The sequence below is a fragment of the Hippocampus bargibanti genome, linkage group LG04, assembly GCF_051943395.1.
Source record: "Hippocampus bargibanti isolate YZ-2025 linkage group LG04, ASM5194339v1, whole genome shotgun sequence".
Classification (NCBI taxonomy): Eukaryota; Metazoa; Chordata; class Actinopteri; order Syngnathiformes; family Syngnathidae; genus Hippocampus; species Hippocampus bargibanti.
Genome location: NC_142737.1, coordinates 3,157,501 through 3,184,152, shown reverse-complemented (window position 1 = coordinate 3,184,152; position 26,652 = coordinate 3,157,501). Strand labels below are relative to the sequence as shown.

The following is a 26,652-nucleotide window of genomic DNA, read 5'->3' as shown; positions in this document are numbered from 1 at the left end:
ACTATAACTCCCCCTGGTGGCCAAGTGGCGCAATGAGAATGTGCCTGACGAAATTACAGAATGTACTAATGACAAAGAAAATATAAATAAAATACGAATAAAATACAAACAAAATACGAATAAAATACAAACAAAATTAAATACGAATAAAATAAAATAAAAATATGAATAAAGTACAAATAAAATACAAATAAAAATACGAATAAAGTACAAATAACGTACAAATAAAGTACAAATAAAATACGAATAAAATACAAATAAAAATACGAGGAAAATACAAATAAAATACAAAGAAATTACAAATATATTACAAATAAAATGTGAATAAATTACGAATAAATTACAAATAAATTACACATAAAATACAAATAAAATAAACATAAAAGATGAATAAAATACCAATAAAATATGAAGACAAAATAAATAAAATACGATCAAAGTACAATTAAAATACTATTAAAATACAATTAAAACAAAATACAAATAAAAAACAAAAATACTAACACAAATACTAATACAAATAAAATACAAATGAAATACGAATAAAATACAAATAAAATACAAAAATAAAATACGAATAAAATAAAAATAAATTACAAATAAATTACACATAAAATATGAATAAATTACAAATATAATACACATAAAAGACGAATAAAACACAAATAAAATACAAATAAAATATGATTAAAATACAATTCAAATACAATTAAAACACAATTAAAACACAAATAAAAATACAAATAAAAAATACTAATACAAATAAAATACAAATGAAATACAAATAAAATACAAATAAAATACAAATAAAACAATACAAATAAAAATACTAATACAAATGCTAATACAAATGCTAATACAAATAAAAATCCAAATAAAAATAATAACAATAACAATTAAACAACAATTAAATAAAATAAATACACAAGTAAACACATCACTAAATACGTAAATACATACCTAAATACATAAGTAAATAAATAAAATAATACATACATAAATAAAAAAAATAAGCTTTTAGGGGGGATTGAATGGCTAAATGGGATTTTATTTTATCAAAAAAAAAAAAATAAATCAAAACCCTACCACTTGAATGGTCCCCGCTTTGGGTATGCTGTATCCTTTCTTTCCAAGCTGCTCCAAGGATACCAAACCCTGTGAGAGACAACGCAAGACAACTATTATAATTTAAGATATCCATGCACAGCGGATCCTGAATACGACTCTTTCCGCGATGTGGAATGTCAGAGGAAGCCAAAGTAACATGCAAATTCCACACGAGAAGGGCCTCAGCCAAAATTGGAAGTAAGAACCTCACAGCTGTGAGACAAACATGTGAAGCACATGTCCCGATGCGCTGCACATATTTCTTTAAAAATCTTTAAAAAAAAAAGTTGACTTATGTTCCCAGTCTGAAAACAGGTTTGGCCCAAATAAATGTGTTTGAATCTTCAGAATGCCTCCAAATGGAAGCATTTTAACTCCGAAATTTCACCTACTCGCACATATGCGACCACTTGATTGATTTTTTTTTTAAATTCCCTGTTTTATTGTCGCTGAAAAACATCTGCTCCACACTTTGGCTCATTTAACTCATTCATTGCCAGACCATGTGCAAAAATGTGTCCGCTCATGTGCCAGGGTTTTTGTCATTTTCACTCAAATTGCAGCACCCACAGAATGTTGATGTTTCAGGACTACATAAACATTCAATGCAGTGTAAGAAACCTTAGATTTAAAAGTACATTAAAAAAATAATGAAAATAATAGTTAAAATAGTCAATATAAATAATAGTAATATAAAATAGTAAGAAAAAGCATTTTTGTTATATAATAGTTAAAATAGTCATAATGACCTGATAAAAGTACATTAAAAATTAATAAATATAAAAATTGTTAAAATAGGCATAATGTAAAAAAAATTGTAACAAAAAATAGTTAAAAAATAGCATTTTTTTTGTTTTATAACAATAGTTAAAATAGTCATAATGACCTGATAAAAATACATTGAAAATAATAAAAATGGTTAAAATTGTCATAGTGTAAAAACGGCAACAAAAAATAATTTAAAAAATGATATTTTTGTTTTATAATAATAGTTAAAATAGTCAACCTGATAAAAGTACATTAAAAAATAATAAAAATAATAGTTAAAATAGTCAATATAAATAATAGTAATATAAAATAGTAAGAACAAGCATTTTTGTTATATAAGAATAGTTAAAATAGTCATAATGACCTGATAAAAGTACATTAAAAATTAATAAATATAAAAATTGTGAAAATAGTCATAATGTAAAAAAAATTGTAACAAAATTTAGTTAAAAAATAGCATTTTTTGTTTTATAAGAATAGTTAAAATAGTCATAATGACCTGATAAAAATACATTTAAAATAATAAAAATGGTTAAAATTGTCGCAAGCTCGGACACGTTTTTGTTCAAGCGGACATGAAGCGGCGATTGTTTTGACTGACCAGGAAGGGTGAGGGGGCGCTGTGCTCGGAGATGTCGTAGTAGGTCACCTGCACGGGCAACGTGACGTGTTGCGGGCAGTAAGAACCGCTGGCGCCGATTTCCGCCGTGAAGCCCTCGATGCGGCCCGATGGCGAGAAACGGCCCTTTAGCATGGATTCCTAAGACACACCCAATAAATAAACAAACAAATACAGAAATAAATAAATACAGAAAATAGACAAATAAATACAATAGACAAATAATAAACAAATAGACACATAAATAAAAAAACGACAAATAAAATAAATAGACAAATCAATCAATAAACAGCCAAATAAATGAACTAAATAGACAAATAAATAAATTAGAAAAATACAACTAATGAACAAATAAATAGACAAAAATAAAAAAGACAAATAAATAAAATAAATAGACAAATGAAATAAGACAAATAAAGACAAGTAAACAAATAAATAAATAGATAAACAAATAGACACACAAATAAATAAAATAAATAGACAAATAAAATAAGACAAATAAAGACAAGTAATAAACAAATAAATAGATAAACAAATAAATAGACACACAAATAAAAAAAGACACATAAATTACAAATGGACAAATAAATCAACAAATAAATAAAATAGACAAATAAATAGAGAAATATTAAACAAATAGACAAATAAATACAGAAATAACTATATAGAAAAATAAATAAATAAAATAATAAATAATTAAATAGAAAAATAAATAAAATAGACAAATAGAGACAAATAATAAACAAATAAATAAATACATGAAAAGACAAATAAAAAAGACAAACTAATAAAAAATGACAAATAAATACAATAGACAAATAAATAGATAAACAAATCAATAAATAACGAATAAAAACTAATAAAAAAGGACAAATAAATACAATAGACAAATAAATAAACAAATAAATAGACATAAATAAAAAATGACAAATAAATAAAAAAATGACAAATAAATAGACAAATAATAAACAAATAGACAAATAAATAAATATATGGACAAATAAATAGGTACAAAAATAAATAAATATATAGACACAAATACATATATGGACAACTAAATAAATATGCAGACAGATAAATATAAATAAATAAATAAATAAATAAATAAATAAATAAAATAGACAAATACATATAAAAACAATAAACAAAAAAAAAATCAAAAATAGAAAATAAATAAAGAGACAAATAAAATACATTGACAAATAAATTGACAAATAAATACATAGACAAATCAATTAAAAAATAGACGAACACATAAATCAATCAAAAAATAATAAATAAACACATAAATCAATCAAAAATAGATAAATAGATATAAATAAATAAATAAATAAATGGTTTTCAGATTGCAATTTCTGGATTGAAATGGACTCCTTATATCAAGGGTCGGTCTAATGTCAGAGAAGTAGCCCAGTTAGCTGTTAGCTGTTAGCATTCATACCTCAAAGTTTCCTAAGAGGGATCTGCTGATGGAAGAGGAGGGCCAGCTGGAACGGGCCAAGGTTCTGCTGTCCGCGTGTCTACCGCTGCGCAGCTGCCGGCTGAACACGAGATAGCACAAACATGTCAGTTGTACGTACATTTGTAAAATTCATTTTTGTAAAAAAGAATTTATTGTAAAAAAAAAAAAAGTGACCTTTTTATACGTGGGCCATTTTTCAGTCGTCTCCCTGATCTCGTACAGTCTGTGGCACACTAAAAACAACAACGTGGGGGGTGGAAAATGTTAATTTTTATCATTGAATGCATTTATTAGCACTTAGATTAAAAACACAAATAGGAAAATTATTTTGCAGGACCCCAAAATATCATAATATCAACATGAAAAAACACACATACACAAAATAGGTATTTAGTTGTTTGCCTGCTTAAAAAGAAATCTGCATTTTAGTCAGGCATTTGGGTCCTGTCAACAACATTTTCAGGAAACGGCTGGATTTCAACAACGATTGTAATGGACTAGTTGTACATCGCAGGTGTCAAACCCAAGGCCCCCGTGATATCTCAGGCCCTCCACATCCTTTGTTCGGCCCCACAAAAATGTCGCTATCATATTTCCCAGACTATTTATTATGCGATACGAGTTTCCACACTGGTAGCATACTCATTTCTTGCCGGGGTTAGGCTCAAGCCCTCCACATACAAAATATGCTAAGTAGCCACTTGATGCTTATCGCTTTATTTATATTCATGTCAGTATTATTTTGATTCATTTATTCTGCCATTTTACGCCGTAGCAACTGTAACGCTAAATGTCTGCATGCCTTGAAGGACAACCGACACCATTTTTTTGTTTCTTAACTGACATCAGAAAAACATTTTAAAGCATCTAAAATACCCAAAACTCGCAGGCTAATATTTTTGGTCAAATGAAAACTTAAAAGTGTCCCAAAATCGTGAGTTTCATGACGTCACGCCATGACGTCTTCGCCTTGCTCTAGAATCAAAACAATGGCTTCAGATTGGGAGAAGATGCTTTCTTGTTACTCATCCAGTTATCAATGATTCAAATACAGTAAAGTCTCGTTCTATCGATATCGGTTATATCGATAGTACTGCTTATTACGATACTATTTCTATGAACGCAAGGAGAAAATTTACATGCCGCAGGATCGGATATATCAATAGTCCGGTTATATCGATATTTTTTCAGACTCCCGAGAATATCGATATAACGAGACTTTACAGTAGTTCCGAAGAGGAAAGCATAAATGTTTGCAATCGATTAAAGAAGTCCTTCCGTATCAATTCGAGCCGTCACGACTCCAATGTAGCGCCCAGAAAATGCACAAGATGGCACCCAAGCTACGTTGGAAATGGGCTGATTTGTCTGCTGGAAATTTGTGTCAACTAGTATCAAATAGTAGTCTCACAACGTATCACCATCGCGTTATTTATGTGTTTTCCTTCTAATTTCGCCATCAACACGGATCAACATGAAGTTTTCAGACCAAACAAAGTACCCAAAATGCATTGTGTGTCGCCTTCTCGGTCAGGGGCGTTCCCTCCGTGACGTCACTTAGGGGATCGTCATCAACTCGAAAACAAGACTTCCTGAATATTCAGCGCGAGTCTTGAAACGTAAAATATAGCTATATGCGGTGGAATCTTTGTAAAATACGCTCAGTAGAAGTCATTTTACAAATTATGGACACAACTTCTCCGGAGACGTCGGTTGTCCTTTAAAACGAAGCAGGCCGGCGCGTTCAGGGATGTGGAAGTCAACTAGCTAAACGGAAATCTTTCGCCGTTCGTTCAACAGAATGACCAAAAAATACGAAATGACCAAAGTCGTCCTACGGGCAGTACCTGGTCACCGCCATCGAGCGCTTCCTGGCCGTTACCGTCAGCCGTTTCACTTTTCACAAACGCTTACCGCTATGCCATTCATCAGGCTGTCAGGTGACCCGCGTCTCCGTGATCGGTCGCCATTTGTGTACCGTGGGACGTTCTTTCTTGTCCTAATGGTCACTGTGTCATCTTCGCCTCATCACTTGGTTACGCCGCACATCGTCATGAGTCAAAAGCAAAGATCCAAACGGCCCACGATGACAATGATGTCATCACTTTCGACTCATTCATCTGGTAGCTGCCTTTGCTTCTCCCTCCCCCCTCCCCCCACCCCTCTTTTCAATCACCTCGTTATTGACCTATGAACTCTATTCTAATGCCATCACGCCACCGGAAGCAACCTCCATTCAAAGTTCTTTCTGGTCTTCCTTGCGTTCACACATTGACTTCCAGAACTGAGAGAATGGCCTGCGTTGTTGGCCCTTTGTTTGTATTTCTGTACATGTTACAGGCGCACTCCATCTAGAACAATGGAACGCAATGCACGTCAATGGGCTTTATTCTGGAGATATTCATGCTATTCTGGGCAGGCGCAGTAATCTGCCATTTTGGATTATTTATGTATCTATTTGCTATCTATTATTATGTATTTATTTATTATTTTTTATGGATTTATGTATTTATTTATTTATTTATTTATTTATTATTTGGCGTGGTAATCTGTCATTTTAGATTATTTGTGTATTTATTTATCGATGTATTTATCTATTATTTGGCATGGTAATCTGCCATTTTGGATTATTTATGTATCTATTTGGTATCTATTATTATGTATTTATCTATTTATTATTTTTTTATGGATTTATTTATTTTTTGGCGTGGTAATCTGTCATTTTGGATTATTTGTGTATTTATTTATAGATGTATTTATCTATTATTTTGCATGGTAATCTGCCATTTTGGATTATTTATGTATCTATTTGCTATCTATTATTATGTATTTATCTATTTATTATTTTTATGGATTTATTTATTTATTATTTGGCGTGGTTATCTGTCATTTTGGATTATTTGTTTATCGATGTATTTATCTATTATTTTGCACGGTAATCTACCATTTTGGATTATTTATGTATCTATTTTCCATCTATTATTATGTATTATCTATCATTTATTTATTTATCCATCCATTTTTCTATTGATTGGTGAATGTATTTATCTATTTTTTTTATAGATTTATTGATTTATCCATCTGTTTATCCATCCATTTATACATTTATTTATGTATGTATCCATTTATGTATTTATGTATTTATTTAGGAATTCATGTATTTGTTTATGTATTTATGTATTTATTTATGTATTCATGTATTTATCTCTACATTCATTCTTCTATTGATTTATTGATTTATTGATTGATGTATTTATCTATTTTTAAATGGATTTATTTATTGATTTATCCATCTGTTTATCAATTTATCCATTTATTTATTTATGTATCCATGTATCCATTTATTTATGTATTTATGTATTTATTTAGGAATTCATGTATTTGTTTATGTATTTATGTATTTATTTATGTATTCATGTATTTATCTCTACATTCATTCTTCTATTGATTTATTGATTTATTGATTGATGTATTTATCTATTTTTAAACGGATTTATTTATTGATTTATCCATCTGTTTATCAATTTATCCATTTATTTATTTATGTATCCATGTATACATTTATTTATGTATTTATTGAGGAATTCGTGTGTTTGTTTATGTATTTGTTTGTGTATTTATTTATTTGTTGGTTTGTTTATTGATTTATTGATGTATGCATCTACTTTTTACATATTTATTTATTGATTTATCCATCAGTTTATCCATCCATTTATTTTTTTATGTATCCATGTATTTATGTATTTATTTATGTATTCATGTATTTATTTATTTAATTATATACATCTATCCATCTATCGGTATTTTTCTGTTTATTTATTTATGTATTTATGCATTTGTCCATTTTTTCATTGTTCATTTGTTTATGTATTTATATATCTATGTATGTATCTATTTATGTATTTATATATGTATCAAAATCTCGAGCTCGCTATTTGTCTAACTATTTATCTATTTATTCATTTTTATTCATTTATTTATTTATTTATTTATTTATCTATGTGTCCTTATTTATCAATGTATCAATTTATTTATCTTTATATTTATTATTAATATGACTTCACATATAAGGCGCACCTGCGTATAAGGTGCAGGGTCATCTTTTGGAGAAAATAAAGACTTGTGGTTGCGCCTTTTACACCGGAAAATACGGTAATTAACTGAAAAAAGATCTGCGCAACAAATGAACGAGTCTATGAATGCAATGGATGGCGTTTTTGAGTGTCACACTGACCTTAGAAGGAAGAAGGTGGTTCCAGTAAGGAGCCGCTTTAGCATCAGTGCTACGACTGGATCCCAAACCCGGAGCCAGCAACGAGAGCCTGCTCCTCTTGGAGGTGGACGGACCCTCGTCTTCCGAGCACGACTCGGCGGTCTCGCTGGGGGACAGCAACCTTTTCTTGGCGGGCCAATGTCCCGACGCTGACAAACGGTGGCCTTTGCTGCTGGGCGTCTTCTCCCACGAAGCCAAGCCGTTGGTGGACGAAGCGGTTTGGGTAGCGCTTCGCTCCGGCGGGGACGATTCCAACCCTACGTCCCATTCGGTGGCCTCTCCCGGTTCTTGGAGTTCCGTGTGATGCGGTGGGGAGAAAGGGCCCGGGGGGCTTGTGGGACTGGCGGGGCTCGGGGGCTCGTAGGTGGGCATGTCGTACATATGGGGGCTGGGCAGGCCTCCAGCTGTTCCGTTCGTGCAACTCTCATGTGCGGGGCTTCCGATGGAATACGTGGGGGTGCGCCCCCCCGCGTTGGGGGCGTCGGGTCTGGCTGAAATAGCCAGAGAAGGCTCACACATAGGGGGGGATTTTGGCGAGAGGGTAGCGAACACATCGGGGACGGGCCTGTCGTGATTGTGCTGAGCCGGTCGGCGGGAGGGGTTGTGGTTCGGGGACAGTGGGGGGGATCTGGGCAACGGTCCCGCCTCACAGTCTCTGTGCTCCGTTTGTGTGCAGGGATACAGAGAACCGCAACCGCCGGAGCTCCTGACTAAGCCCATCAGCACCGCCGGCATCGGGGCGGGCCCGCATAGCACCCCTCCCTCCAGGAGATCTATATCAGAGCAATCCGCCACGTGGGAGCGCTTGTGAGTCAACTGGGGCTCCTCGAGCCCCCGTTTCACGGCCACTCGAACCGGCCTGGTTTGGGCATCGTTGTGGGACTCGGTGGAGGTAGAAAATCCACCTAACTGTGAGAAAATGGAGAGTTGATAGACCTTTTGATGTCGTAAATCCTCCTGGTCAAAGTGCCGGGCAGTCCCCGGTCTGACGCCTAAGTCCGGGCCGAGGGCAGGCGCCGTGGGAGGGGGTAGGTCCCCCTCCTGGGCTGGAAGCTCGAGTGGAGCTTTTTTGTGAGAAAGCTCCACGTGGATGTGCCGCATGTTTCCGATGCCTGGAAGATGACAGTTTGTGAGCGCAACGAGGTCCTCGACGAGCCAGAAGAGGAGGTTCCACAGAACCGTCAAGTCCTAAAGTTCCCGGTTTGTGGCTGTCGTCCAGCGGGAATCAGCAAGATGAGTCGCACAGCCCCTGACGGAAAGACAAGCGTTTGCGTTAGCACTTACAAGATAATGTTTTAGAACTACATGCGATAATTTTACCTAGTTCCTCATCAATTGTGTTCTGTTTAGCTGGGTTGATAGCTTTTTGCATCAAGCGTACGGATGGCTTATTTGTGGAGCCTGATTGATGGGATATTTTAACCTTGCAGTCGACACTCTGCTTTTGAACTATCAAAGTTGAAACGAGTCCAAATTTCACTCTTTTCTATCTATTTTCTCACTCTGTCGTCTGCCTGTCTCTTTAATGTTTAAACCACCTCCCCTAACTGCTGCGTTCTTGACCAATCACGTGGCTTTAACCGAAGACTGGGGGCGGGGAATAGAGGACAAAAACAGTCGGCTGCCATTTTGTTGTTAGGAGAACGTGCTCGCTCGCCAACGACACATCAGTCATTGTGGCGCTCCATGTGTATCCCAAAAAACAGTTCGTACGCCAAGGTAAAATTTGTAATATTCGTCAACTGAAAAGTTCGTAAACCAACGGGTACGTAAACCGAAGTATCACTGTATTGTGATTTTTACTATGTAGGGCTTCCCTTGTCTGTATTTGGTCAATCTTGCTCATGTTATACGTGTGTAGCTCTAATACTGTTTAAAATAAATTGATCCATACCTGTGAACTTAGTTTCCCCGTATTTTATGTTTTTTTTTATCATTTCAAATAATATACACCGTACTACAACTCTTATATGAGGGGAAAAAAAATATAAATTGAGAACCGATCTTCCATATATATATATATATATATATATATATATATATATATATATATATATATATATACACACAGTAAAGTCTCGTTATATCGATATTGGATATATCGATAGTCCCGGTTATATCGATATTTTTTTGGACTCCCTTGAATATCGATATAACGAGACTCTACTGTATATATATACAGTAAAGTCTCGTTATATCGATATCGGTTATAACGATAGTACCGCTTATTACGATATTATTTTCATTTCCCTTGCACATTTCTAGTCTTTTCATGTATAATTAGTACCGTTTAATACGATACCCGGTTGTTACGATAATCCGGTTATTACGGTGCTCCTTTTCATCCCCCGCCGGCCATTTTTGTTGTTTACATCGATATATCCGTCGCGCCATTGGTCAACTTGGTCACGTGTCTTGTTACGTGGCAGCTCTCCCGAGCAGACGCCATTTTCAGACGGCAGCTCGTGTGTATCAGACGGCTGCTCGCGTGTCTTCAACAATGGACTGTTTTGGATGCCATCAGAGCAATTTCCAAAGCGTGGAGCACGGTGTCCGAAAACACCATCAAGAACTGCTTCCGTCACTGCAAATTTGAAAATCCAGGGTGCAGTGAGGAACATCTGCAGCTAACGAAGAGGATGACGACAACATTCCTCTTGCAGTGTTGGCTGAAAAGCTAAAAGTCGCCGACATTGCATCGTATGTTGCAGTCGACAAAGACATTGCGACATTCCCAAGCTCATCAGATGCGGATATCGCAGCGGAGGTCAAAGCCAAATATGTCACAGGAGATTCCCGTGATGATGATGATGCTGATGACGATGAAGAAGAAGCGACTGAATGCACACCTTTTGCAACTTCGACAAAAGCGTTGCAAGGGGTTGCGGACACGCGATCTTTCTTTGAATCCGTAGAAAATGCATCCGGTTTTTTAGAAACGTTAAACAAGATGGAAGTGTTCATATTAAAATATAAAAATGGGAAGCAGAAGAAGATTGATGACTTTTTTAAATAGCTTACATACATACTAATTGCAGTGTTATGTACATGTACTGTTACATGAATGCAAGCGTTTTTTGCAACAATGTTTGTTGTGTTGTCTGCTGAAGCGTCATGATTTTGAAAATGACTGTACATTCCATACTGTGCATTAAAGGGCAACCAACATCACTTTTTGTGTTTCTTGAGTCAGTCAAAAAGCTGTTGTAACGTCACAGCTGCGCGCCGGCATTCTATTCAGCCACTCTCGAACGTCACGTAAGTTATGTAAACGTTGCAGTTTTTCATCCATGTACAGTATTTAATTGTGTTGCATCCAGATATCTTTATTGTTTGCAACAATCACTGTTTTTCATATGATTTTACATGCTGGCGTTCGTGACTTCGTGTGAATAGAACTTGACGATTTAGCATTGGTTGGTTGCATTTTTGAAAGGAAATAGTCGTTAAAAAGTGTAAAGACGTTTTTATTTTATGCACAACTTTATTTTTCACTTCACTACTGTACAAAAAACATGTTAGATACGCAATCCATGAACCCAATGATGAAATTACATGCCATAACAAAGATGCCGCATTTACGCACCCCCCCCCCCCACAGGATCGGATATATCGATAGTCCCGGTTATATCGATATTTTATCGGATTCCCTTGCGTATCGATATAACGAGACTTTACTGTATATATATATATATATATATATATATATATATATATATATATATATATATATATATATATATATATATATATATATACATATACACATTTCTTTCTTTAATCGCTGCGTATGGTCGGATTGATATAAGCATTGCATGCACATGCACGCTAAACTGTCTGCATTTCTGCTTGTGTTAGCGTTTTTTGTTATGATTTCAAATAATATACAGCGTACTACAATGTTTATACGGGAATTGGAATCCTTTATTATGGCAGATATTAGCTAAGGTTGACGTGTATGATTGATCTCATCTCCCTCCAGATTTCCTGATTCTGTATTTAATCACAGGTATCATGATTTGTTTTCATTCAAAGTTCAATTTTAATGCATATTAATGCATTTGAAATTAATGCATATTAAAACCGAATGGCTATATGCTTAATGAACACATGTTTTGTTTATTTAAAATGATACTTTTTCAATCATCTCCAGATTTTACACATCCAACCAAAAAAATGTACTTTTGACTCCAAACGTGCCAGTATGATGGAACATTGGTATGTCTAAACGTGAAGGGAATAAATGACAACTCACCTTTGTGACTGCCCGTCTCTACCGCGGCCCACGTAGACACACAGCATCTGGAAGTTGTGTCCGGGGAAAAAAATAAAATAGCTCTACATAAGCAGCATGTCTACCACCAAATCATCTGCCAACAAAAGACATTAAAAACAAAATAAATTAGTCTATACTAGAAGAAGGGGAAGCACCTGAGACCAGAAAAAAAAACATCTCACCGTACAATTGCCTACAAATGTTTCCGTTCGATCCAGAAAGTCATCCTAAATTGAACACCTACCAAGGTGATTACATCACAGTTGCATCAGGCTCCTGAGTGAAGGTCCTCCCGAGCCAAAAGTGACTCTAGTGGGACTCCATCTGTGATTGGCCGACAGCCACTCTCGACCGCCTTGATCACCTGGGCGTGATTTGAGGAATGACTCTGACATCATGACAGGGTCATAACACCCCGGATACCTGAAGAGACCAAAACAACAGAGTCACTTGACCGCAATTGCGTCTCAAATGCTTTGCTTGTCCGACGTGACGCCATCTATAGGAAGTGAAGAAAGCCATTCGGCTAACTTTATTATCCGCAAATGGTCTACACTAAAGTGATACCTTGGCTTACAAACTTAATTGGTTCCCAGACAGAGTGTGTAAGGCGAAAAGTGTGTATCCCAAAAATTAATTTCCCATAGGAAACAATTAAAATGAGAATAATCCGTTCCCAGGTCTCCATAAAACATAATTTTGTACTTTCTAATTTTCTAAGCCTTAAAACTACACAAAATATACCTTATTTCATGTATAATAAATGTGCTATGGTATAATTAAAGAAATAAACTGTACGGTATAATAAAGTTGTTTTATTTACCTTTGTGATGGTCGTTGATGGCTTGATTGAATGGAGTGGCCGGTTCCCTCAGCATTAAACACTTGATGATGAACGTAACCTTTTTTCACCATCTTGAAGAATGATCCCTTGTAGGTGCTTTCTCTGCGATAATTTTATCTAGTTCCTCATCAATTTTGTTCTGTTTAGCTGGGTTGATAGCTTTTTGCATCAAGTGTACAGATGGCTTGTGCGGGTTATTTGTGGAGCCTGATTGATGGGAATTTGCAGTCTACACTCTGCTTTCGAACTATCAAAGTTGAAACTTTCTCAATGTCGTCTGCCTGTCTCTTTAATGTTTAAACCACGTCCCCTCACTGCTGCGTTCTTGACCAATCATGTGGCTTTAACCAAAGACTGGGAGCGAGGAATAGAGGACAGAAACAGTCGGCTTCCATTTTGTTGTTAGAAGAATGGGCTTGTTCGCAAACGACACAGCACTCATTGAGGTGTGTATCTTGAAAAAAGTTTGCATGCCAAGGTAAAATTATCATAAATTTAACGTTTGTAAACCAAAAAATTTGTCAGCCAAGGGGTTCGTAAACCGAGGTATCACTGTACCTGGAAATATGTAAAATGTCAAGCATTCTGAGCGTGAAGGACCAACAATGCCATAAGAAAAGGGAGAAACCGTGATGAAGCCTATGGAGGCACGCCTGACCCACTTGGACCAGAACTTGGGAATCTAATGGTGGTGGTTGGGGAGGGGGGGTGACAGTGAAATGTTGCTGTGGCAACAAGTAGCCCAAGGATAACGGTTCCTTTGTACTTGACCACAAAGAGGAAGAAGAAAAGCAGAGGGAGTCGCGGAGGTGTCTGTGTTGGGGAGGCCCAAGGGGTGCTGGGAGGGAAGAACTGTCTGGGACTGAATTTATTTTTGGGGATAAAGATGCTGTGGCAAGAACATGAGTCAAATCGCAGTCGTCACTTGTCACCAGACTTCTCCTGGAGACAAAAACGTCAACATAGGCGGTGTCTTAATTGTCAAAGAACTGAAACATTTGACATTTAAGTAAAACAAAAATAGAACTAAGAGGAAATCAAATGTCATGGTCTAGTTGCATCCCTCTTTGACCCATTTCTTCCACAGGAAGTGGTGGAAAAGTCACAAATTGACTCTTCAGAATCGGAGATGAGAGTCTGCAATACTATCCGTATTGATTTATATAGCGCTTAAATAACAGCTGAATCTGTAACAAAGCGCTTAACATGGACAACTATCATACACGGGAAATAAAGCGGTCACAAAGAGAGTAGAAAACACCAGGGAGTAAAGCCAAGATCAAGTCAGAATCATGCAGAGTCAAATGCCAAAGAGTATAAGTTAGTTTTAAAGAGGCTGGTTTTACGAATGGGCATCGAGGGGCCTTGCTAAATGTTCAGTAGCAGCTCATTCCAGACAGACAGACCAGCAACAGAAAAGGCTTCATCCCTTCTGAGCCTCCGTTTAGTTTTTGGCACATCTATTAATGTCTGGTCAGCAGACCTGAGGTGTCAATACTCTTCACTCTCTTTCTGTCTGTAAACCCCCCCCTAACTGCTGCATTCTTGACCAATCACGTGGCTTTAACCGAAGACTGAAGGCGGGGAATAGAGGACCAAAACAAGCCGGCTACCATTTTCTTTTAGGAAAACGGGCTCGTTCGCGAACGACACATCACTCATTGTGGCAGCTCCATGTGTATCCCAAAAAATAGTTTGTATGCCAAGGTAAAATTTTCATAAATTTAACGTTCGTAAACCGAAAAGTTCGGAAGCCAAGGGGTTCGTAAACCGAGGTATCACTGTATATACAGTAAAGTCTCGTTATATCGATATCGGATATATCGATAGTCCCGGTTATATCGATACTATTTCTATGCACGCATGGAGAAAATTACATGCAAACAGGGTCGGATATATCGATAGTCCTGGTTATATCGATATTTTTTCCGACTCCCTTGAATATCGATATAACGAGACTTTACTGTATATATTGTACGAGATACACGCTTATATTGCACAGAGGTCATCAATCATATACAAGCTACGAGGAATCAATACATTCAATCGTCGTCAGAGAGGCTCATAACGATTTCCGGGAATTGGAAAAGATGACAAAAATAAAGAATAAATGCGGGAATAAGTTAACAGATCAACAAAAGGGATGCAATCTTTGGCAAATAGGAAATATGGTCGTCGGTGTGCTGTACACGCACATACAATGAATCACTCAGACACAAAAAGCAAAGGGGTGAACATTTTGTCACCTGCAATTACTCACATGACATACGGCAGGATTAAAGTGCCTTTCTTTGGGGGGGGTGGAGGTAGAGCACTCAATGCCTCCCCCCCCCCCTGAAAAAAAACCACAATCTGATGCTACATCTGAACAGGATCTAGCTCTAGTTTTAGCCACCATCCATTGTTAAAATGAAAACAAAATGTTGATTCAAAGTCTACACGTAAACCAGGAAGTAGCCCAACAAATGATTTCACTGTAATTCCAGTTATCGAATGATAAGACAAAACATATCTATCTCCTGTCAGGGCAGGTGAGCTCCCCTGAGGCGAAGGCCCCAAAAGGGTCGTCGGAAGGCTGCGTAGGGAACATTGTGGGTGGGGGGGTTGGGGGATGGGTAGAAAAGCAAAAGAGGACCAAGCGTCAGCCAGAGAGTATTAATAGTCGTTGTCTGTTTCTGAGCTCATTGGAGAAGCCAAAGGCCTGGTGCGAGATCCCATTTGATTTCTGACCTTATTTTGAACTCCATAAAGAAGCAATTTGAGTGGAGGAAGAAAAAAAAAAAAAAAAAACAGGAGGTTCACTTGAGGCGAGTCAGAGAGTGCATTAAAATGAACATTTGGAATGAAACAACAATAATAACAATCTCGCTTGCAGAAAATACAATGTGCACGGCTGAGCCTGACACGCTTTTTCGGAGAGAAGCTGCAAAACAATATCTGGCAGAGTAATCAGCCGTGTCGCATACATGGCTAATAGATTAAGTCACACGGGTCGTGGCTTACTTTGCTTTTTTTGGCATTTGCAAAGGAAGGGGAAGCACAATAGGGAGTGCTAGAAAGGGAGTCAAATATGACAATAACTAAATAAATAAATAACCCAACAAACAAACATGAACAAATAAATAAACCAACAAATAAATAAATACGTGGATAAATAAATAAACAAAAACATTAAAAAAATAAACAAATTCATAAAAATATAAATATGTAAACCACTGGATAAAAAAATACATGAATAGGTAAATAAATAAAGACATCAATATATAAATAAAAAAAAAATACCAAAAATGTAACCGACTTAACAAGTATATAAATAAACAAACAAAAAATACACAAATGAATAAACAAATAACCACATACATAAACCACTATGTAAATAAACACGAATAAACGGTAAAATAAATGGATACATTAACAAACAAATAACCATGTGCATAAACAGCTGTGTAAACAAATGAATAAACACATAAATAAATACATAAATAAAGGGATAAATGAATAAACGAATACATACACAAATACATAAATAAATAAATACACAAACACATAAATAAATAAATAAATAACCCAACAAACAAACATGAATAAATAAATAAATAAATAAATAAATAAACCAACAAATAAATAAATACGTGGGTAAATAAATAAAAACATTTTTAAAAAAAATCATAAATATATAAACCACTGGATAAAAAAATACATGAATAGGTAAATAAATAAAGACATCAATATATAAATTAAAAAAAAAATACCAAAAATGTAACCGACTTAACAAATATATAAATAAACAAAAAATACACAAATGAATAAACAAATAACCACATACATAAACCACCATGTAAATAAACATGAATAAACGGTAAAATAAATGGATACATTAACAAACAAATACATAACCATGCGCATAAACAACTGTGTAAATAAACAAATGAATAAACACATAAATAAATACATAAATTAAGGGATAAATGAATAAACGAATACATACACAAACACATAAATAAATAAATAAATAAATAAATAAATAAATAAATAAATAAATAAATAAATAACCCAACAAACAAACATGAACAAATAAAGAAACCAACAAAGAAATAAATACGTGGATAAATAAATAAAAACATTAAAAAAAAATTCATAAATATATATATACGTCTTGGCGTGATGTCACGAACTGGGGGCGGGACTTTCTGAAAATGCCCAATTCACAGCTCCATTTTTTGCAGATTTTGGACACTTTTAAGTCAGGGGTGTCAAAGTCATTTTTTGCCGTGGGCCACATTGTAGTTATGGTTTCCTCTTGAGGGCCGTTATGAATTTGGGGAAACCATTAGAATGTTTAAATCCCTTCAAATATTACATATAGAGATCACAGCAAATTAATGAATAACTCGTTTTCAAATCTGAAGTCAAGAATAATGACTTTTATTGTGGTTGACATCCAAAAATATGAAATTTTGGTTCAGATTTTAGCAATCATCATGGAATTTAACAAGTTTGATTTGCTTTCGCGGGCCGAAAAAAAATGATGTGGCTGGCCGGATTTGGCCCGCGGGCCTTGACTTTGACACCTGTGCTTTAAGTCATTTATTGGTGTTTTGCATTTGACTAAAAATATCATACTGCGTTTTTTTTGGGTATTTTAGATGCTATAAAACATTTTTTCTGACGTCAGTTAAAAAACAAAAAAGTGACGTCGGTTGTCCTTTAAACAGATAGATTTTGAGGTGGGATTTGAAGGTGGGAAGAGAGTAAATATTTCGGAAGTTTAGTGAAAGTGTGTCATCATTATCCAATGAAAATTCACCAGCCACTTTCCTAACAATCCCTTTCAAATTCTACCCGCCTTTCAACAAACATACAATAAAGAAAACGAGCCTTTGGGGAAAATGAGAACAATATGGTCCGCGTCTCACGAAGAACAACGGCTTCAAACCCCAAACGGGTAATTTGACAATTATATGATTGTAACTGCCGTGTGAGTATTTGGACAAAGCAGCGGGTGCCTTTTGATTGAAAGCGCTCCCTAAAAATACTCTACAAGTCATTTCCAGCGGGATTGGTCGAGATCAAACGGCACAATATGTTTGGCATGACACGTTCAAGTGAGGACGGCGCAGACGGTTGTGACAAAACACAAGGCCGGCGGGCATGCGAAGAAAATACAGAAACGTGACCTGCACAGCTATGCTAAAATGCCGCTAAAATGGTGATGCCTTGAAATAAGACTAGCTCGCGTCAAGACAAATTGCACAGGTATTAATGTGCTATAGTGGCTTTAAAGGACAACCCACATCATTTTTTTGTTTCCTAACTGACATCAGAAAAACGTTTTATAGCATCTAAAAGACCCAAAACACGCAGGCTGATATTTTTAGTCAAATGCAAAACACCAATAAAAATGACTTAAAGTGTCCGAAATCTGTAAAAAAAAATGAATCCGGAAGTGGCCAGTTACAGAAGGTCCCGCCCCTTTGTTCGTGATGTCACCCTAAGACGTCTTGCCTTGCTGGAGAATCAAAACAATGGCTTCAGATTTGGAGAATATGCTTTTTTGTTACTTATCCAGTTATGAGTATGATTCAAATAGTTCTGAAAAGGAAAGCATACATGTTTGCAATCGATTAAAGAATTTATTCAGTGCCATTTTGAGGTATCTGCTAGTGTGGAAAGTTCACACGGAAGCGACGTCATGCTTTGGGTCACTCAATAAAGCAACTGAGCCTGTTTAAAAATCATTTAAAGGACAACCGACACCATTTTTTGTTTCCTAACTGACATCAGAAAAACGTTTTAAAGCATCTAAAAGACCCAAAACACGCAGTATGATATTTTTAGTCAAATGCAAAACACCAATAAAAATGACTTAAAGTGTCCGAAATCTGTAAAAAAAAAAAAAAAATGAACCCGGAAGTGGCCAGTTTCAGAAGGTCCCGCCCCCTAGTTCCTGGTGTCACCCCAAGACGTCTTGCCTTGCTGGAGAGTCAAAACAATGGCTTCAGATTCGGAGAATATGCTTTCTTGTTACACATCCAGTTATGAATATGATTCAAATAGTTCTGAAGAGGAAAGCATACATGTTAGCGATCGATTAAAGAATTTATTCCGTGCCATTTTGAGGCAATAGGGGGGGAAATGTAGCACCAAAAAAGAGGCAGAAAATGGTGACAAAGCTCCGTGTAAGGAATTAATCAGCCAATTTCCACAGGCTGATTAATTCCTTACATGGAGCTTTGTCGCCCTCTTCTGCCTCTTTTTTGTGCAACATGAAGTTTTCAGACCAAACAAGTACAGCAAAATGCATTGACGTGATGGAAGGACTGCTACAATGTGTCCTTTTTTTCGGTCAGGGGCGTTCCTTCAGTGACGTAACGTGAGGACTCGTCACCAACTCAAAAACAAGACTTCCGGAATATTCAACGCGAGTCTTAAAACTTAAAATATAGCTATATGTGGTGGAATCTTTGTAAAATACGCTCAGTAGAAGTCATTTGAAGCCATTTTACAAATTATGGACACAACTTGTCCAGAGACGTCGATTGTCCTTTAAAGTTAACACATAAATGGAGACCGTCACTCCGCCGATTCGATTGCAAAAACCCCGGTAACAGTTTGGCAATCTGAAGTCACGTCGCGGACAAGAAAGGATTGAATGACAGCTGAACGGGTGCGTCTGTGGGTGTGCGTCAATGGACGAAAACGCAGACAGGAAGTGTGGCATAACATGGTCGAAAATTTAACAAAATAAAAGAAAATGGCTGAAACTTGTGAAGCTTCGTGTGAGTCACACACGAACAATAAACAGGCAGACAAGCCAGTCGCAGCCATGTCAACTAAACTGGCTGAGTGAGGACAAAGTTGCTGAGAAGGCTGTTTGATACAGTATCCGTCCTGCCCCCCTCCCCCGTTTGTCTTTCTGTCATGTGGCCATTTTGTCAAGAGTCGAGCGAGCCGGGCGGTCTTGACAACTTTACACTGTCCGCGTAAACGACGTTGACAGCCGGAGAACTTGTGCTACTCACCCTCGGCTCGGGTGAAGCTTCACGTCGGCTTCGAGGCTTTAGTCGGATGAGGCTGCTTTCCTGGTCGTTTTTTTGGCTCACTTTGCTCCACTTCCTCCTCAAGTGTTGAGAAGAGTCGCTGCGCTCGCTCGCTTGTTTTTCCTCCTTGAGTAACACACACACACACACACACACAGACGAATGCACGACTCAAAAAGCCATCAACAACTCTCATCCTCCCTACCCGTGTTTCTCTCTCTCTCCCCCTCTCAGTCCTCCCTCTCTCACTCCTCCATTCTCTACCTCTCTCTCTCCCTCTCTCTTTCTAACCCTCTCTCTCTCTCTCTCTCTCTCTCCTCTCTCTCTCTCTACCTGACTGTTTTTCTTCCTTTCCTCTCAGCTGTTCGTAGAGCGAGGCTTGCTTTGCTCACTCAGCAGAGAAGACATATACAGAGTAGGGAAGTCGTGTGTACGTGTAGGGTGCTAACAGCTGATTGGATAGAGAAAAGGGGGGCCAGTTGCAGTAGTTGGGATCCTGATAGGACAGGAATGGAACTGAAAAACAGAAGGGGAGGGGGGGGAACTGAGGCTCCGCCCACCTGCTCGGCTGGTCATGTTGAAGTAGAAAAGGAGAACCCTTAACTAAGTAAGCATGTGCTTGTTTGTGTTCAATGTATGCACAGGACGGATTCCAGTATGAGGGGGGGGGAGGGGCTGTCTCAGTGCAGAGCTGAACGAATGGTCGCCGAAATAGGTTGTTTGTTATTTTTTTTTTTTTTCATTTTGCCTTGTCACCGTTTGGTCTATGGTTTTGAAACAGTCCACAGTTTTGAAATATTGCTGATAATATTGGCCCAAAAAAATGAGGTCACATCACATAAAACTGCTTACCATGCTCATTTGCATAAACTGCCTCGAGGCCATAAACAGCATATGACATGCACAGTATGTATCAGAAAAAAAAAAGAAATGGAAATTCACAATTGATCGTTCCGACCAGCAAAAGTTTTTTTTCAGTTAAAAATCTCGTACAATGACTCGGTTGTTAGCCGTCTAAAGTCCCTCTTGTCACACCAATAAATAAACAAATAAACAAACAAATAAATAAACAAAAGGAAAAAAAAATACACATTCTTTGACGGCATGTGTACTCCCAGTTGGATTAAGTGTAAATCAAATACTCACACACACACACACACATTATACATATATATATATATATATATATATATATATATATATATATATATATATATATATACATATTTATATGTGCACACTAATATACACACTAATATATACATATGCATACACACACACACACACACACACACACACACATATATATATATATATATATATATATGCACACTAATATACACAGATGCTTATACACACACACACACACATACACATAAGACATGTACACACACATGAAAAAATATAGACATGTATTTACACATACATATATATACATATATACAACGCATATATATATATATATATATATATATACACATATACTGTATGTACATATATATATACACACATGTATACACACACATATATATACACATGTATAGACACACACACACATATATACACATGTATAGACACACACACACACACACATATATATATATATACATGTATATACACACACACATATACATAAACATGTATACACACACATATATATATATATATACACATGTATACACACACACACACACACACACACACATATATATACATGTACATACATACATGTACATATACATGTACACATACACACACACGCACATATATATTACACATATACATACATGCATACACATACATACTACTTTTTTCGAGTCAAAAAAGATAATTGTCTTGAAACAAACTCATCCATAATTTTTTTAGATAAAATATAAACATCCCATGATGATTGTAACTTTGAATCAGCATCGCAAAAAATAAATACATCATTAAATAAATAAATAAAAAACCGTTGTTGACCTGCAAACTTGACAATAAGACATTTTCAGACAACAGGACCGCCGGTGACCTCTGTTCTATTGTACTATCCCCCCAAAAAAATGACCCTTCAGAATCAGAAAGCCTTTAAATCGTCCCACAATAGGGAACTTTGCATTGCATTCCCCATTTAAAAAGCCTCACTTGAAACTACAAGATGCAAATATCAATACATTCACCCCTCCCCACCATTACTATCTCATATGCACACATACTGTACGCGTTATGCGCAACCAAGTGAGCGCACATCGCCTCGCACCAGCTGAGGGGCTTATCTTCATGCAAGGAGTGCCGATACAGAATGTGAAAAACGTTATCAGCTGAGCACCACGAACAACGCGTTGGAAGCGTGTGCATTGTGCCAATAAGGGGCTCGGCGTTGACAAAGCAAAAACTATTTTGGAGTGGGTGGACTTTAAGCACACAAAGGAACATGCCCGAAGCTGTCAAGAAGACATAGACATAGACACAGACACACCTCACCGCTTGCGCTTTATCTTTATTTAGCAAAACTTGGGGGGATTGTTATCAAGGCGGTCACTGGTTAGGACATGTGAGAGCCAAGCTATTGATAGCGACGCGCTACTGCCTTTACGCCCCACCGACTTGAGTTTTGAAAGAATTCTAGAACTCTAGAATGCACTTATTGCACTTATCGTGTATGTAAAAATCCACACAAAACAGTCAAATAATAGGTGACATCTGCAGCTATCTAGCTGGATAGCTTTTAGCTATCTGGCTAGCTAGCTATGAGCTATCTATTATTGATAGCTGACGTTGATTTATGTTGTGGGGGATGTTTACCTGTATGTGAAAATCCCCACTTAACAGTCAATTAAAAGGTGACATCTGCAGTTAGCTTTTAGCTATATGGCTAGCTAGCTATTAGCTATCTATTATTGATAGCTGACGTTGATTATGTTGTGGGGGATTTTTACCTGTATGTAAAAATCCACACTTAACAGTCAAATAATAGGTGTCATCTGCAGCTATCTAGCTAGCTAGCTAGCTAGCTTTTAGCTATCTGTCTAGCTAGCTATTAGCTATCTATTATTGATAGCTGACGATTATGTTGTGGGGGATTTTTACCTGTATGTAAAAATCCACACTTAACAGTCAAATAAAAGGTGACATCTGCAGCTAGCTAGCTTTTAGCTATATGGCTAGCTAGCTAGCTATTAGCTATCTATTATTGATAGCTGACGTTGATTATGTTGTGGGGGATTTTTACCTGTATGTAAAAATCCCCACTTAACAGTCAATTAAAAGGTGACATCTGCAGCTAGCTAGCTTTTAGCTATATGGCTAGCTAGCTAGCTATTAGCTATCTATTATTGATAGCTGACGTTGATTATGTTGTGGGGGATTTTTACCTGTATGTAAAAATCCCCACTTAACAGTCAATTAAAAGGTGACATCTGCAGCTATCTAGCTAGCTAGCTTTTAGCTATCTAGCTAGCTAGCTATTAGCTATCTATTATTGATAGCTGACGTTGATTATGTTGTGGGGGATTTTTACCTGTATGTAAAAATCCCCACTTAACAGTCAATTAAAAGGTGACATCTGCAGCTATCTAGCTAGCTAGCTTTTAGCTATCTGGCTAGCTAGCTATTAGCTATCTATTATTGATAGCTGACGTTGATTATGTTGTGGGGGATTTTTACCTGTATGTAAAAATCCACACTTAACAGTCAAATAAAAGGTGACATCTGCAGCTATCTAGATAGCTAGCTTTTAGCTATCTGGCTAGCTAGCTAGCTATTAGCTATCTATTATTGATAGCTGACGATTATGTTGTGGGGGATTTTTACCTGTATGTAAAAATCCACACTTAACAGTCAAATAATAGGTGTCATCTGCAGCTATCTAGCTAGCTAGCTTTTAGGTATCTGGCTAGCTAGCTAGCTATTAGCTATCTAGTATTGATAGCTGACGTTGATTATGTTGTGGGGGATTTTTACCTGTATGTAAAAATCCACACTTAACAGTCAAATAATAGGTGACATCTGCAGCTATCTAGCTAGCTAGCTTTTAGCTATCTGGCTAGCTAGCTATTAGCTATCTATTATTGATAGCTGACGTTGATTATGTTGTGGGGGATTTTTACTTGTATGTAAAAATCCACACTTAACAGTCAAATAAAAGGTGACATCTGCAGCTATCTAGCTAGCTAGCTAGCTTTTAGCTATCTGGCTAGCTAGCTATTAGCTATCTAGTATTGATAGCTGACGTTGATTATGTTGTGGGGGATTTTTACCTGTATGTAAAAATCCACACTTAACAGTCAAATAATAGGTGACATCTGCAGCTATCTTGCTGGTTAGCTTTTAGCTATCTGGCTAGCTAGCTATCTAGCTATTAGCTATATATTAATGATAGCTGACATTGATTATGTTGTGGGGGATTTTTACCTGTATGTAAAAATCCACACTTAACAGTCAAATAAGTGACATCTACAGCTATCTAGATGGCTCTCTATTAGCTATCTGATTAGCTAGTTGGCTCTCTATTAGCTATCTATTAGCTACTCAAATAAATATAAAGCTAGCTGGCTAGCTCATAGATAGTTAATGGCTACCCAGCTGGATGGCCAGATGGCTGATAGCTAGCTAGCTTTCTATCTATTTGAGTCATTCCTGGTTGAGTGAACGCTGGCGCGTGTGGCTGCCGCTTCTCACCCACAGAAAAACTTTATGCTGACATTAGCATATTTGACAATACATTTCATTCATCAGCACCATTCAAAACTCTCAAGGTCACTTTACAGTCACAGGAGATGTTTTTTTTCTGTGGGTGAGCAGCGGCAGACACACGCGCCAGCGTTCACTCAACCTGGAAGTAACTCAAATGAATAGAAAGCTAGCGAATATAAAGCCAGCTAGCTCGCTAATAGATCGCTAATAGACATCCAGCTAACTAGCTATCTCACTAATAGATAGCTAATAGATCGCGAGATAGCTGGAAAGATAGCTAATATAAAGCCAGCTAGCTAGCTAATAGATAGCTAATAGACAGCCAGTTAACTTGCTGGCTAGCTAATAGATCGCTAGCTAGCTGTAAAGATAGCTAGCTAGCTAATAGATAGCTAATATCTAGCTAGCTAATAGCTAATAGATAGCTAGCTGGATAGATAAGTAATAGATAGACAGCTAGCTAGCCAGATAGCTAATAGCTAGCAAACGATGATAATAATAATAATAATTGGATTGGATATGCCTTTATTAGTCTCACAGTGTGTATAATAATAATAATAATAATAATAATAATAATAATAATAATAATAATAATAATAATAATAATAATAATCTTTAAACACAAAGACCTCTGAATTCACGCGACAGGTTCTTGTAACTAGCTTGTACAAGAATAAGCCATACCCACTTTGACCCTGAGCATATCTAAACGCTATTATTCCTTGGAACAGATTGCGGGTTGTCCTTTTGAGGTTTCCACTGTATTCACAGGAGACCAATCGTTCAAAGACTTGGTCACATTACAAAAGAAACACAGAAGGGAAGAGAAAAAAAAATGGAATTGAGAAGAAAAAAACAAAACCACATGACTGATTTGAAACGCTAGAAACCGAGTTGGACACTCCAAGAGAGGAAACGCAACGACGGGGAGGAAGAGTGTGGCACCCTGAATCTTTGGTGACATGCTGGGAGGATGGAAATGGAATGTTCCGCAGAAAATATGCTGCCTATTCACAGAGGAACAGAAAATAAAGCCATGTTTCACCACTTCTACGCTCGAACATTTGCGGCTAGCTCTTTTTTCTCACTTTGGAATTTGACATTCCTTAATCCCCCTTTGGACATCTCAATTCAAATTATTTCCCATGAATCCTTAAAAAAAAGAGCTTTCCTTTGCTATCACACGGAAGCGACGTCATGCTTTGGGTCGCTCAATAAAGCAACTGAGCCTGTTTAAAAATCATTTAAAGGACAACCGACACCATTTTTTGTTTCCTGACATCAGAAAAAAACGTTTTAAAGCATCTAAAAGACCCAAAACACGCAGTATGATATTTTTAGTCAAATGCAAAACACCAATAAAAATGACTTAAAAGTGTCCAAAATCTGCAAAAAAAACTGAACCCGGAAGTGGCCAGTTTCAGAAAGTCCCGCCCCCTAATTCCTGGTGTCACCCCAAGACGTCTTGCCTTGCTGGAGAATCAAAACAATGGCTTCAGATTCGGAGAATATGCTTTCTTGTTACACATCCAGTTATGAATATGATTCAAATAGTTCTGAAGAGGAAAGCATACATGTTAGCGATCGAT

General features: G+C 36.6%; 1 protein-coding gene across 2 annotated transcripts in view; it reads right to left on the bottom strand.

Annotated features, from left to right (window-relative positions):
• Window positions 1-26,652, bottom strand: part of atosb (atos homolog b) — a 35,530-nt gene that overhangs the window by 4,816 nt on the left and 4,062 nt on the right. The window contains exons 2-9 of one of the 2 annotated variants that reach the window (XM_088993573.1): window positions 20,372-20,515; window positions 12,750-12,928; window positions 12,485-12,599; window positions 8,191-9,478; window positions 4,131-4,189; window positions 3,936-4,035; window positions 2,477-2,635; window positions 1,087-1,155 (exon numbers count right to left, since the gene is read on the bottom strand). In XM_088993573.1, coding sequence (XP_088849699.1) covers window positions 1,087-1,155; window positions 2,477-2,635; window positions 3,936-4,035; window positions 4,131-4,189; window positions 8,191-9,330 — 1,527 coding nt within the window. In that variant the 5' untranslated portion in view covers window positions 9,331-9,478; window positions 12,485-12,599; window positions 12,750-12,928; window positions 20,372-20,515. The remainder of the gene's footprint in view (window positions 1-1,086; window positions 1,156-2,476; window positions 2,636-3,935; window positions 4,036-4,130; window positions 4,190-8,190; window positions 9,479-12,484; window positions 12,600-12,749; window positions 12,929-20,371; window positions 20,516-26,652) is intronic. The other variant, XM_088993574.1, reaches the window with a different exon arrangement.